The 14,744-nt window shown below is 38.7% G+C and overlaps 2 protein-coding genes across 3 annotated transcripts in view; one reads left to right on the forward strand and one right to left on the reverse strand.

The window, feature by feature from the left end:
• LOC131084154 (bifunctional heparan sulfate N-deacetylase/N-sulfotransferase 3) overlaps nucleotides 1-14,744 on the forward strand; it is a 162,916-nt gene that overhangs the window by 72,513 nt on the left and 75,659 nt on the right. The window lies entirely within an intron of this gene.
• Nucleotides 1-14,744, reverse strand: part of PRSS12 (serine protease 12) — a 31,156-nt gene that overhangs the window by 13,119 nt on the left and 3,293 nt on the right. Inside the window, exons 2-7 of the mRNA XM_058025333.1 lie at nucleotides 9,798-9,936; nucleotides 7,699-7,877; nucleotides 6,064-6,214; nucleotides 3,219-3,397; nucleotides 2,880-3,021; nucleotides 1,738-1,943 (exon numbers count right to left, since the gene is read on the reverse strand). Of these exons, the coding sequence (XP_057881316.1) occupies nucleotides 1,738-1,943; nucleotides 2,880-3,021; nucleotides 3,219-3,397; nucleotides 6,064-6,214; nucleotides 7,699-7,877; nucleotides 9,798-9,936 (996 nt within the window). The remainder of the gene's footprint in view (nucleotides 1-1,737; nucleotides 1,944-2,879; nucleotides 3,022-3,218; nucleotides 3,398-6,063; nucleotides 6,215-7,698; nucleotides 7,878-9,797; nucleotides 9,937-14,744) is intronic.

Here is a 14,744-nt window from a genome sequence, read left to right on the forward strand (position 1 = left end):
ATCCTATCTCCTTTTTAGTGCTCCGTAATATCTGTGTTTCCTTAAGTCCTGTCATCTACTAATTTCTCTTTTTTTCCCACTGAATTTATCCTTATGGGAAAAAATGCTTTTTCAAATGCTGGGAAGTAAATGGTAACAACACTTTGTCCACTTTCCAATCAGAAATTTCCTAGGAAATGTCAGATAAACTCCTATTTTCTTATTGAACTGATATGTTCAGCAAGAATACAACTTAGGTGAGAATTAAACTTCTATTAACCAAATAGAGGCACAGAATAGTACTAATGTTTTATTGTTATTTATTTATTGTTTAATGTTTTATTGTTATCTTCTTGTGGTTTAGAAAACATATATATATATATTTATTTATTTATGAGCACAAAATTACTATAGCATTCTGGTAGTGGGGATGTGAGAATGTTACCATATGGATATATTTAACTGAACCAGACTCCTTCAGCAGAGATATTTTATAGGAATTTGAGCAAAGTGGCACAGATGGTTTGCATCTCTAAAGACAGCAGTCATGGACTGAATTCGTGTTAGTTTTGGTTTGAGAAAATTCTTTCTAATAAATAGGATTTGATATATGTACTGCAACACAAGACATTTATTGGATGCTGAGAGGGCTACATAGAATAAGCCTGTAAAGAGGGAGAGACTCAGAAAGTACATGTGGAAGTGCTGAAGTAGCAACATTGTGCAGTAAAACTATGTTGTAGTTTGTGGGATAATCCTTCAGCCTGTGATTTCAAGGAAACAGGCATATAATACCAATTTCAAATTCAACAGAAATAATCTTGGGTAAGCTAAATGGCATTGGCAGCAGTTTTCTAAAAGGCTACATACTGACAAGCTACACACTTCCTGTAGCAAATTGTAAAAATGAGACTTTTTCAGAATTGCTGTGCAACCCATTGTTCCCCCGTAGTTTCTACTGCAAATATCTCACAGCCAGCATTATTGTTTAATTATCTGCATGTGGATTTAGGAATCTTTGAAATTTACTTGTTTCTATTTTATTGTGTTTATATTTTTATCACTGTGTAATTGGTATTTTTCCATCATTTCTTATCAGTCTTTTTCTTCTCTTTATTTTCATACAAGTTTGTAGGCCTTTGACATTGAAAGTAACTCTTTTATCTGGGTGTGTGGTATCATTCTGTCCTGGTCAGCGACTAGAGCTATTCACCCAGACACAATATAAATGATAGGCAGTAGTAACACAGAAATAATTTCATGCTTCTCACCCTACCTTCTTGCTGTCTCTGAACTTCCCATCTTCTCCATATCCCTTGTTTTGGATTGTCTGAATGCAAAGCCATAGGAGGATGTACTATTGATTTTATTCCTCAGTGCTCAGGTATGTCTAGAGCATTTGACACCAGGCATTACTTGGAGGTTGAGAAGTGCCAAGTAAAATCAGGTGTACATCATGAGGTGCTGAATAGGTTCAGAATCTAGTGGAGACTGAGACAACTGCATCACTGGAATGTGACTGTGTTACCTTGCAAATCTGGGTTGAGCTTTAATGTTCTGGATGCTTACATTCTAAACAAAACTCGATTACTTCCTGTGATCTTCAGGAGAAAAGTTAGGATTTTTCCCTTCCTGTTCTTTCCTTGCACTTATCTGACAAATACTAGGATTTTGAGAATCCTTAAGCATCCTGTACTTTGGTTGGATCTGTATCCACAGCAATACTCATACTGTGACTTTAGCAAAGAGCTTCCTTACCAAGTGAGCACTTGTGGCTGTCGTTTTCTGGGTGGCAGATGAGTCTGACGTCCTCCTGATGGTTGCAGTCGTGCTTCCCCCACTCCCGCCGGGAGCACTGCAGGAGGTTTGTCTCCTTCCCAGAGCAGATCACATCATCCAGCCAAATGGGCCCGGAGCTTCCTTCTGAGTAGTTCTCTTTTTCCATACCTGCAGTTTTTCCATACCTGCACAGCACAGAGGTATGTTTTGGTCCCCAGTGATCAGAGGACACTGATCATGATGGACCATGATGCTTAAGCATGAGGAAAGAAAGGGTTATCCCTGAGGAAATAGATTTCTTAAGTATTCTCAGTATACAGGTTCAATTAGCATTAAATTCAATGAGAGCACCATATGCTGCCTCTTCAGTAATGTTTTTTTTTTAAGGAATTACTGTTACATTAGTTCAAACTTAAGAATGTAATGCCTTTGATTAAGGCTGCTCTTCAACCAAGCATATGGCTGGCTCAATGACTCTGAAGCTTTAAGTATGTTCTTAGTATTCTGTGTACATTTAAATGTCACACTCTGAGACAAAATCCTTTTCTGAATGTCAGCTGTCACAGTTTGAAGGCAAGATAACAGCCACCTACTGAGAGTGTATCTTTGTAGCCAGAGATGAGTAGGAAAAGTAGAGAATGCATGAAACAAATTGGATTTTTCTAAAATGCTTTTCAATACATAACTGTTCTAGGGCCAGGCTGTGGGAATTTCTGAGGTAGTGCAGAAGTACTTACACCTTGAAAATGTCTGTCATTAATGACCGTACAACAAGCAAAGATTTAGAAGAAGCAAACTTTTATAGGGAAAATAGAAATCAAAATCAGTTCTTCTCTATAGCACATGCATTGATCTCAGCCAAAAAGAGAACTGGAAGGAACTCAGTGAATAAAGACTGCTAAGTCACGCTTGTTGAAGGTTTTTCTACCTAACCTAAGGCCTGCATACCTCTGTGAAACTGAGGAAAGCAGGCTTTAATGGATTTTAACTTGGTTCTTTCTTTGAAGCACTCAGCTAATATTAAAAAGCAGACTCTTAAAATAGGGTCCATGTAGGGTTCATGTAAGTGTTTGTCATCATGCTCAAGTGACAGTCAGATATCCAATATCAAGTAATCTTACTTAAATCCCAGCTGCCAGCAAACCACCTGCGTGTTGAGCTCCGTCCAGCCGTCGTCACAGACCGTGCCCCACTGGCCTGTGTGATAGACCTCCAGGCGGCCCTCGTGACTGCCCTTCCCGCCTGCGAGCCGCAGTGCACCATCTGTGCCCGGAACAGGAAAGCAAAAACAAGGATCACTGTTTCTTACACCTCATGGTTGTTCTAAAGCAAAATCAGTAACATTGCCTGTACTGCATCCAGTTTGGGTTTGTGCCTCTGCAAACTTTACAAGTTTGTTCCAGAGCTGTGAACTCTGCCTTTGTCCCATTTTTTCCTGTGATGATTGATGACTGGAGTACCTGTGAGAGGTGTGCAGGAAACGCCAGCATCTTCTTTGTGGCCACAGTTGTGTTCTCGCCAGGAGCTTTTTGGGCACTGTTCTATCGAGAGTTCATTTCCCGTGCACTGTACTTCATCCAGCAGCACGGGGCCAGAGCCTTCTCCAAAGTAAGCCTGGCTCCACGCCTTGGCAACACCCCTGTAAGAAATGCAAGGAGCACCCAGTCAGAAGAAGGCAAGCTGAAGATTTTCCTTTCCTGTGCCTTTGACTTTTAACTTTCCTAGGAGAGATTACAGATGAACAGCTTGGGTATGAGGATTCTAATTGTACTACTCATTTAATATCTATCTATAGTAAAAAAAATCTAATATCTTTCTGAAGTTCAGCAACTTTCACCTGTTGTCCTCAAAGCACATTAATCAAATACCCAGATAAATGTGATTGTTCCCTATTTGGTCCTGTGAAAACCACAGCAAAGAGATCTTAAGTGACTTGACAAATGTCATATCACCCATCAGCAATAGAAGTAAGAACAGGAAGCAGATCAATGACTAGCCTTGTATGGGGGTATATTCTCTGTCAGCAGAACAGGTTTTGAGCACAAAAAACTATGTTGATTGAAAACATTGTTTTAGAATTACAGAAATTATGCAGTGTTTAACCCTTTATCATCTATCAGGATTTTCCCAATTCTTTTTCAAATATCATGTCTTTTATATATAAGTGTCTGCCATAGTTTGATTTCTTTCCACTCAATATTTTCCCTGTTCCTATATTCATTCTAGATTGAAATGTCTAAAGTTTGGACTGTAATGATTTACCTATCTAAAGCATTAGTTTAAATTAATTAAAAAAGCACCTTGTTTTTCAGTGTATCTGAAAAAAATGTTGGCAGAAATGTATAGGAAATATTAAGGAAAAAATCCTTATTCATTAAGCAGCTGGCTGAAATCAAAGAGATAATGATGGAGTGCTCTGAATGCTTTTACAATTTATACCATATTCCCTTAAGAGTCTCTGGAGTTAGGCAGAGACAACACATCCCATCATTATAACCAGGGGAATTTGTGTCAAGCAAAAAATTATTTAGGAAACCAAATAATAAAAGACGTTGCCATTATTCTTCACCTATTAATGGTAGATTGAAATTCTGGAGTTTTACAGGAGTGCTACAGAAAAGTTGAAGGGATGTGGGAAGCTATTTACTAAGAAGCTTTACTTTTACAGTTTCTGGCATGTTCCAGATGGATTAACAGTATGCAAATTTGGATTATTTTTAGTACTTCAGAAGTGGTCTACTGCCACTGTTGGTAAGTTGATTTCACTTCATATTAATTAGCATGTTTGTTGTGACATCTTGCTTACTTGAGAAATTCTGTAACTCTCTAGACATATTTCAAAAAGACTAAGCAGGTTTAGCACCATCTTAATATAATTAATTTGCTCAGAAAAATCAAATTAGAAGCATCACAAAACTGCAGTTTGTGATGATTAAGTATAAGTAATAAAAAGTTTTAGTGTCACCAGGAAGGAGGCAGGCTAAGAGCATTACACTTGTCATTAGTATACAGAAATGCAAAGCAGGGCTTAGGAACTCCCCACACCTATTAATAGCAGCCCAATTCAAAAGCAAGAAAAGCCTGCAAGAAGATAAGACTTTCCAATGGGTATTCCCAATTGAAAATGTGCAGGAATATACTAATACAACATAAAATAAGCTGGGGAAAAAAAAACTGATGTCAGAGAAGCATATCGGTTGCTATGCTGGCTCAGCAGGGAATCTACAATGTTTTAACTAGTCCAAAGTTCTCATCCTTCTGAGCTAATTTGGGTGGCATGGGCAGCCCAAGGCCTCAGTTACAAAAGAAGTACACTCTGGGAATCACCCATTAATGCCACAGAACTTTGACCTTCAATACCACTTCTTTCACTTCACTGTAGTCCCAGCAGGCTTGAACAGGCAATTTCTGTTCCAGTCTCCTCTGCATTTACCTGTCTAGTTCTCCTCCAGTCTGTCTCAGACATAATCCCCTTCTCCTGCATGGGATACAACCCAGCATCTTCTCTGCTTCTTGCTCCCAGTTCTTTCCCTCTTCAACCCTACTGGCCTTCCATCCCAATTGTCCTCATCTCCTTCCTCTCTGGTCCAGCAGTCTTCCTCTTAGTCTCCCACCTCTGCAGCATTTTTCTGCAAATACCAATACTTACCTTCCATGGGGTATCAAAATCCCCTCTGGCTGTTAAGAAAGTGAATCAAGAAAATCCTCTTCTGCTGCTGTAGCCGTATTTCGGACCATGCTTAGTTCAGACAGAATCATTGACAAGCTTAACTGTCAAAACCTCAAACAGATCTCTAGCTCAGTATATGCAAACTGAAAATCTTCAGAGATGCATGGTTTAAACAAATCTAGAGAGATTCTCACCAGCATGCCAAAAAACATATCCTTCCTGACAAAGCAGAGTTCTTGTGCCAAAGCCAGGAGGCTGTCAGACTCTGCAGTAAAATGAATTGTAAGCATTCAAACAGTCAAAAATTTCTTTTCTTCACCTACAGGTTTGGATAGAAACTTTACAGAAATTGTAGAGTTTTCAGTAGAAAGTTAACATTTATTCTGAGACATTCTTTATCTGTCTGGCCAAACAGACAAAATTGGCCCTCTCATATGATACTGAAAACTGGTTCTAGGGAATTGAAATTACACAGCACCTGAATCTTCTATAAATAAACTCAGTTACTGCTCCAAAGTATAGGTATGATTTTAAAGGAGCATTTTTTTGACAATTATATTTCTCCTAGCTTCAGCTGAGGGTCTGATAACTCTTCTGCTTTGCTGCTGGAATAACAGACATGTAGAAAAACAAACCCAAGGCCAAGCTGCCGACAGACGACTTCAGCATCTGCATCATCCCACTGGTCATCACAGACTGTGCCCCACTGGCCACCATAGTAAACTTCCACTCTTCCTTCGTGGGCATTGCTCCCACCAGCCAGCCGGATCGGAGTGAAGACAGGGCCTGGCAGCAAACACAGGGTATAGAACAGGTCACTCATGTCCTAAAATATCATTCTGATAGTAAAGAGGGAGGAAGATGGCTTAATGGTTCCTCTGACATCACTCAAGAACCACATTTTCTTTTTTCTACTAGATGGTAAACCTGAGAGTAAAGTGAGTTCCTTTATGCTCCACTCTCACTAGCTGAGAAAGCTTACACATACAAGTGAGCATATTGATCTTGAATTACCCAAGTGTCACAGCATTCACATACACTTAGTGCTATAAGGCCAAATACTGAATCAGTCAGGAGAGCTACTTTTCTACAAGTAAGAGCAAAATTGGGTAAAATCTGAAGTAAGAGGTAAAAATTATGTGATGGACAGAGAAATTAATCCTTGGGTTTTCTCATTCCATTAGAAAATGTAGTCAGAGCTGTGAAATCTCTTTGACTGTGGAGTTTCAGTTCAACTGTGCAAGTATTGTTCCCTGCTTGCTTCCAGTCTTTTAAAATCAGTAGCTCTCTTCTGGTGTACCAAGAAACTGTCTTGAAAGCATCACTGCTAAATAAATCTATAATAATGGAAATAGTTTAAAGCCATATAAAACCCCATAATTGCTGTGATGTGAACCAGGTTATTTTAAAGTTCCACCATATCTAATATCCAAATTATTTAAATTTGAGTAATATTTGTGTAACTTTCCAGCCAATTAATGCTACTATTTAATTCTTGGTTATTAAAAAAAAAAAAACCCAAAACAACAGTACTGAGGTCATTTCTCCAATTTCATATTAGTGTCACTGATGGGGGGGGTTTATAAATATTTTAAAGGCTATTTGCAATAGAACCTGAAAAATGTGAAAGCATTTATAATTTTCAGTTTCTTTAGGCAAAACTCTCTTGTTTTCATTCTTTAATTTGTCTCTTATCTTGAAAAGATTCTCCCTTCCCTCTACTCAAGAATTTTCTAAGACCAAAATTTTCTTTTAAAAGCCACTTAAAAACTAAGTAGGAGAAGAAAGGCAGCAGCCACATGTTTTGGTTTCAGCTGAAGAGATTGGCCTTGCCAACTCCCTAGCACTGTCAGCCTAGCCATATTTGAGGCACCACTATCTTACATCTGATAGTATGTCTGCCCATTTAGTTAGCATCTTGATTAAAATAATATCAAATACCTTAAAAACATTAATGATACTTGTTTTCCTAATAATATAAGTTTGACATTAAAAAAAGGGGGGAAACTGTCTTCATTTTCAGGCAGAGATTCTTACTCTTTCTCACAACCTACATCTGAAAGAAACAATTTGTTGTTGATTAGGAAGGGTAAAAAGTTGTTAAGCTAGGTGCTGCTTGAGGTATTTGGAGCAGTTAATAATGCAGTTATTCAATCTGTATAATCTGTTCCAAGAAATCTTAACACTTTTTCTCATTTCATTATTGTAATTATTACAACTTCTACTTAAATAAAACAAGGACTTGAGGAAAACATATGTATTTTTTTTACCCAGGGAGGAGCTACATGTGACAGCAGCTGCCATTTTTTGAGGACATGTCCCATCTTGCCAGGTGTCTTTTTCACATAACAGTATATTTTCTTCATCACCACGACAACGCACTTCACTCCAGAAAACAGGAATAAGGCCTAATCCAGAAAAGGGTATGTGTTTTGCTGTACCTTTTTCCCTGTAAAAATAATCAGGATAGGATATCAGAGTGGGAGGGCGGAAGTGGGAACATTTTCTCATATATAAATCTTGGAGTAGAAAAGAAAGGGCTTTCTTCAGTAGTGTAAATTCATCACATTTTCATACAGTTCACCATTGTCTTCTGCACAAAGAAAAGTAACAGATGTGACCCAGTTCTCACCATTTTGTTGTGGGATATCTTAGTACAATGACTGTGTTGCTGCAGAGCCAGCTACATTCCTGCTCTCCCAGTTCTTAACTACAAAAACTACTCCATACTATAGATTCACCTATGGACTCCATAGTCCATAGGTGAATCTATAGTACTCAGCCCACGATAGTTACAGTTCCAGGAGGTGTAATGCCACCAGGTCTTTGTCCCTTATTGTGTCCTTTACTCCATGCAGACATACCATGCTCTGCCCATAAATGCCTTGTATTGTGGCTGTGATGATGGGGCAGTGCCACCACCTCACAGTCCATCAGATCAGGCCCCCATCCATTTTTCTCAATTCAGCCATTCCCATCCACCCAGAACATTTTATAAACAGCTCTCTTTCCTTCTCATGCTGAATCTACAGCAGCACTTATAGAGCCATCTTCTCTTCCTTGCAAAGCAAAATGAAGTTAAAACAAAGCCCAAATATGGTGGTATCAAAGGAACAGATAGATGGAGTGCCTGAAAAGCGCTAGTAATGCCTCGTGAGTTCACCTGGTGGTACAGAGATCCAAATTTCTGTGTAACATTCAAGACAGCTCCAAGTTTTAGCTACTGTTTGCTTGGGGCTTTTTTGGCCTGGGTTCAGCTTTGAGCCGTTTCTGATGAAAAGACAAAACCACTCACCCGTATAATTACTTTTGCTAACAGCAGCCTCGTTCAGCTGAAATGTTCAGGGTATAGAGAGCAGATAGGACTCACATGAAAATGAGGGAAGGAGCCACTGCACGTAGACAGCTGAAGTCATAAGCAAAATCACAGCCTCCAGATGGCTGAACTTTTATCTCATCTAATCCTTATATTTTTATAAGTTGGCATGGTGTGTCCAGATTAGTATTGAACATTATAAACCAGCTTAGATTTAGTTCTGGCTAGCAGTCTTAAAAAGTGGATTAATCATTAGGAATGTCACAGTGCAAGTCTGCTTTAAAAGCCCCTTACTGCTTGTAGCAAGCAAAACCAGTGCTTTGGTATGTGAGTGAAAGAAATGTTAGAAAGGCAATAAAGGCAGACACATTATGCTAAAGGGTGCTGTTGATTAACTGCATTCGGGCAGCAGTGGGAAGTAATGGTCAGCAAGGACAGTGCAGGGATTTTCAGCCTGTCCAGTATGGCTGTAGCTCTAAAGTGTTGCCATTTGCCAAAAACGTAGGATGAGTTCCAGGTGTCATTTGGCATAATACAATGGGTGATTACTAGGATAACCCATTGCCCCTGAGAATTAGCAATTTTCCTGTGATTAGGAGCCCATGTAGAGTCTAATCCTGGCTCCGTTTACATTGTTATAGATTCAATAACCTAACTGGAGCTGTTAATTTGCACTTAGATGTGTGAGATCAGGATCAGACCACGTAATTCTGTCCATGTGGACATCTCCTAGATGTCCAATAGAGCAGTTTGTTGAAGCTTGCTGCCCTGTTCACACATTTCACTTTGAAAGCAAAGCATTTGCCACAATCTGCTCCTGTCCAGATCCTATCTTCAGCTTGCTGAGGAAATATTGATTTCCTCTTTGAAGTGTTATGCGGCTGAAGCCAGCAAAGTATTCTGGGAAGAACAACTTCAGCATTCAAATACATTCAAACGGAAAAAAGCAATCATCAAACACAAAAAGCCCCCAGAATTTAAAAAGCAGATTGTCCTTTATACTGAAACGTCATGAAAATGAGTTGACTGATTTTTACTTGAACTGAAACTTACCCAAGTGCAAGCTGTCGACATACAACTGTCGCGTCATTATTGTCCCAATGGCTCCCACAGATTGTTCCCCAGATTCCATTCAAATAAACCTCCACTGTACCTTCAAACTCATTCTTGCCTCCCCGGAGTCTCACTGACCCTGGTTACCAAAAATTAAAAATAAAACAATTACACCTCCAAGATACTCTATTGCTTGGTTAATGCATCCCACACAAGACTCTGAACTTCATTTTCCCTGAGTTCTTGTTTCATGGATACTGAGCTGTTTCCAAGAAACATTCTGGCACACCTAACATTCTCATATAGTGATACACAAATTAAGAGAACCCTTTTTGTACATGAGGAAAGCATTATTCTCCCCATACTGAAACTGCATCGTCTTTCTGATCCTTCTGATGCTATAACTTAAAGATCTAACGAAGTACTTATAGACATATAATTACTGAAATGTGATTTCCTCTACCCAAATTGAGCAAAACATATATATGTATGTGTGTGTGTATATATATATATATATATAGACACACACAGTGCGTGCGTACGTATATATCTATCTGTATAAAATATGCTGTACTTTTATCTTTCACAAAATTCCACTGACCTTAAGAGAATCAGAAAATAACCACATGGACTGCATAGCTTTTGCTCTGCCCCAAGTTACATTCTGCATGTCATAGATGACAGCAGTTCATTTTAGCCAAAGAATGCATTTGTTCATACTTTTCTCAGACAGAAAAACACTGCATGTAGGTCTATTAATTCATGAGAGGTCTTTACCAAACTCTCAGACAAAGCAAGCTAAAAACCATAAGGAATTGCCTGAAAGCAGTGGGAGGAAAAAAAGTGTTTCTTGAGAGCTACAGAGCATAGAAATCCAAGAAAATTAGCAGATTTTGCATTTTTGTATTACAGTAGTTTTACTTGAGATGTCTGATATATCTACTGTTGAAGGTAGCCAAGTGGCCCTGGCAAAGGTGGAAAAACCTGGTTATAGGGATAGCTACAGAGAAACAGAGAAAATCATGACAGAGCAGTAACTCAACAAGAAACATTTCTGTTAAATTATCAAAAACAGCCCAGCTATATTCAGACAATTCATATTGTCTGAAATTCCAGTTAATCCATCTGCTTCTGTTCTGTGATCTACTTAGAAGCTACACCATCATCCAGTCTGCAGGTGTTTAGCAATGGGATGGAGACAGTCAGTGTTTGTGCCTCTCATTTCATTGTGTCTCTGTTCATCTTTGTGTAAATAATAATAATAGGTAGATGCACTTTTTCTTCTCAGCCTCTGTCCTGGGTTTAGTTCAGTGTATTTTATAAAACCACAAAGCCAAACAATTGCCAAATAACTCAAGGAATTAATTAACCTCATGTTTGGCTTGGCGTGTTCCTTTTTGCCTCCTATTTACTTTCTCAGCAGTAACTTACTGTGCAGTAAACTACAAACAACATTTATCTGACTCATGTTACAGAGTGAGCTATCATTTTGAGAGAGGAGTATTTGAGTCAAATATAACTATACTGTAGACATGTTGCACATCATTTATCTGTCTTTAATTTTTTTATCTTTGTGTTTTTTCTGTATGTCACAGACAGACAGAGTTTGGAATTCTGTTTATTTCTGCTCTTCACCAGACTTTTGTATAGACTATTATTTTCACTTGAAACATCAACTGCACTCATAGCAAAGTGATTCCTGACATACCAGAAAGGAAGTTTGAAGATGTCATCTCCAAAAATAAGTATATTTTAGTGCATGATTGCTTAAAGTGCTGCCTGACACCTACTGAAATCAATACAGTGCTTCCTGAGTACACATTACACAATGTTTCTATTCAAATATTTGAATAAGGGAGTACTTGAAGAATAAAATTTTCTTCTAAAGTCTCCATGGCAGAATTTGGCTCACTCCTCTTTCTGTATTTACAGATTTCCCAATGACAGTGGTGGAAGAACTTAGTAAACACGTAAACACAGCAAAACACACAAGAGGATTGCTAAAGGTAATTTTGTAACCAATTTTAAATATTTTTGATTTTTCACCTGATAAACTAATATAGAAAGAAATAAAAAGAAAGCCTATTTTTACATGTAGGTAATATTAAACCTGCCATTTAATAGAGGCAACCAAATATAATGTACATGTACTTTGAAGTATGTATCAACCTCTGTCATATGACCAAGTCATAATTATACAGCAAGCATATCAAAGGTACTAATGAGAAAATTATTTCTCTGTTGTTTACTCAAAATGTTGTGGTGTTCAGACACCTGGTAGTTATATTACCAGATCAAGAGAGACATTAGTTACAGTAGTGATACCTCATAAAACAGAACCTCAACATCAAGACTTTCATTACAGTAGCTTTGTTTTTCTTTCCAGTATGTAAAACTCTTTCTTCATGATGAAACACAGCTCTGTGTTTCCTGTGTCAGTTGATCCTAGGGAATTGCAGGATAACAGCATGATCTGCCATGGTGTGTGTTTATGCTGCACTACCAGCTATCTCTTTATGTGCTAATATTTTAATTGCAAGATAGTCAGTGTTTGCAGTGTAGAATTGCCAGGAAACACTTTTTCACTTCATAGGAAGCAAGAAAGCTAATATTTAGCATGACTGAAAGAATACAGGTTAATTCTTATTTTCACTGGTTAAGTCTACTGCTGTTCCAATGTAACACCTCAAGCACCCAAACACGTGTCTCAGGGGCTTCCTTTGTGCTGGCCCTGGAGCACAACAACTCTGCAGAGGAGTGTCTGCATTCCCTCTTACAAAGCATGTCTGCCTTAAGTGTATGCACTGGAGGCTCTAGGTTTCTGGAGTTAGAGGTACAGTAGCATCTCAGATTTTTAAGCATAATTTTTCAGCTCTTTTAGTTGCTGAACAAAACTCTAAACCGTTGGGAGTAGAACTAATGCAGTAGTATCTACTCTTTCTGCTCTCCACCAGTTCAATATAGTGTCAGACCTCTGCTTAAAGTGCTTATCAAACCTACCCTGCCTCAACACAAAGCTGAACAACAGGGAACAGCAGCACCAGGATCCTGCCCATGGCTCTGCCCTCCTCAGCTCTGGTTAGGAAGAGGGAGGATGAGGAGAGGTGATGTGACCCCACAGTAGTTAGAAACAGGGGCACAGGACATAAAGCAGGCCTATGAGACAGCTCTAGACATATACTGTGCTCTTAGGACAGACTTCATTCAGCCCTTTATCAAAAAATACAATCTGCTGTCTTGACAGAAATGCCTTCATTTATAAAAATGAGTATAAATACTCAGAAAGTATGTATGGATTTACTGTAATTTTGTTTTAGCTGAGGTTACTGACGGTCAATTCCTGTTGTTTACATACAGTCTAGTAATTTTAGTTGTCCTGGTATCTGCCCAAGTCAGAGTCTTTCCTATCTGCTATCACTTGAAAGGAGATTAAGTTATACTTGCAAATGAAAGGAAGTAAGGGTATCCAGTGGGTGCTGCTGAGACTTGCTCCAGAACACCTGCCATATAGGCTGAAGATGAGACACTCAGGAAAACAGGGAGAGGAAAACCACCCAGCCAACTTTTAATTAACTCAGAAAAGCAGAAGAGCTTCAAAGGAACTGCACTGTTGTGCTTGGCCTCTTTTCCTATACATTCTCATGTGCAGAGTTGCTGGGTAACTTCAAACTCTGATTTATTTTTTACGTTTCACTGGGAATGAGCTGTGTGGCTGAATTGCAAATAGGATGGGAATCACTTCCACTTCTGCTGTATGTGTTAGTGCTGCAGCAGTAGTGTTTATGATGTTGGCTAAAGGTGTGCCATAGTTTCTTGGTATACACTGTCCAAAGGTTTGCAATTTGGCTATAAATGTAGGCTGGGAAAACAGAAATCAGAAGTAAAAGTTGCCTGTGCCTTTCACCCTGGTGCAGCATGCTCTGAAATGGCAGATTTAAACCAAAGCAAAAGTAGTAATTTCAATTTTGGAAATCTGTAAAAACAACAAATATTTTTATTTCTGCACTAATATTCAAGGTGTTCCAATGTGGAACAGTGCTTCAGAAAGGCCCTGCACTGACAATTCATCTCAGTTGTCTTTGAGTCAGTTAGGTCAGTCCAAATTGACATCAAGTGTGAGGGTTTCCCACTGATACATGCTCTGTATCCCACGGGATCACACTGTTACTTGCAGTATTTAAAGTACATGGGGAGGATCCATAATACAAATAAAAGGGTCTATCCCAGTTTCAGAATAAAACTAATTCACTGGTTTGTATGAGGTACTTGTAAAAAACTGCATGTAGCACAGCTAAAACCTAACATTGGTTCAAATCAATGGAAACTTCCCTTCCAGGATCAAGCCTGACTAAACTCAAATAAATTAATCCTGTTACCTTCAGCAAAATTATGCATGGTGCTCACTGTGATCAGTGAATGCTACTGTCTATCACTTTCCTGAGCACTGCTCCTAGACTAAAATTACAGTTATTTTCTCCAGGCATTTTACCCTTGAAAAAGGGTGCCTCCAGCAGAACTACTTTTTAAGAACTGTCTTGAGGATCAGTAGCAGTATTGCATACTCAAGGATTCTTATATTAGAACTTTCATAAATATTGTATACACTGAGTGTGTAATGTGCTGCATTGGTTCCTCTGCAGCACTGAGATCCATCATGTCAGCAATCAGTGGTTTAAAGCTCTGAGAATCTAAACTGGAACTGAGCAATGTAACAGGCTCTGAAGGACTGCAGTTGTCTTATGTGGGCAGAGCTGGAGAAAATGAGGGGTCTCACTCTGTGCAGCTCAGGTAAGAATGGTTCCAGAGGAGCTGCTTCTTAGAACAAAAATATGGGCATTCATGTTCCACTTCTAATCATAAGCTATTGGAAAAAAACAAAGTCCCAAAAGTCATTCCATCAACTGCTTGGACTATAGTATAACAGGTAGGGAGAATAATCTAGTGTTT

This window comes from Melospiza georgiana, chromosome 5 (genome assembly GCF_028018845.1).
Source record: "Melospiza georgiana isolate bMelGeo1 chromosome 5, bMelGeo1.pri, whole genome shotgun sequence".
Classification (NCBI taxonomy): Eukaryota; Metazoa; Chordata; class Aves; order Passeriformes; family Passerellidae; genus Melospiza; species Melospiza georgiana.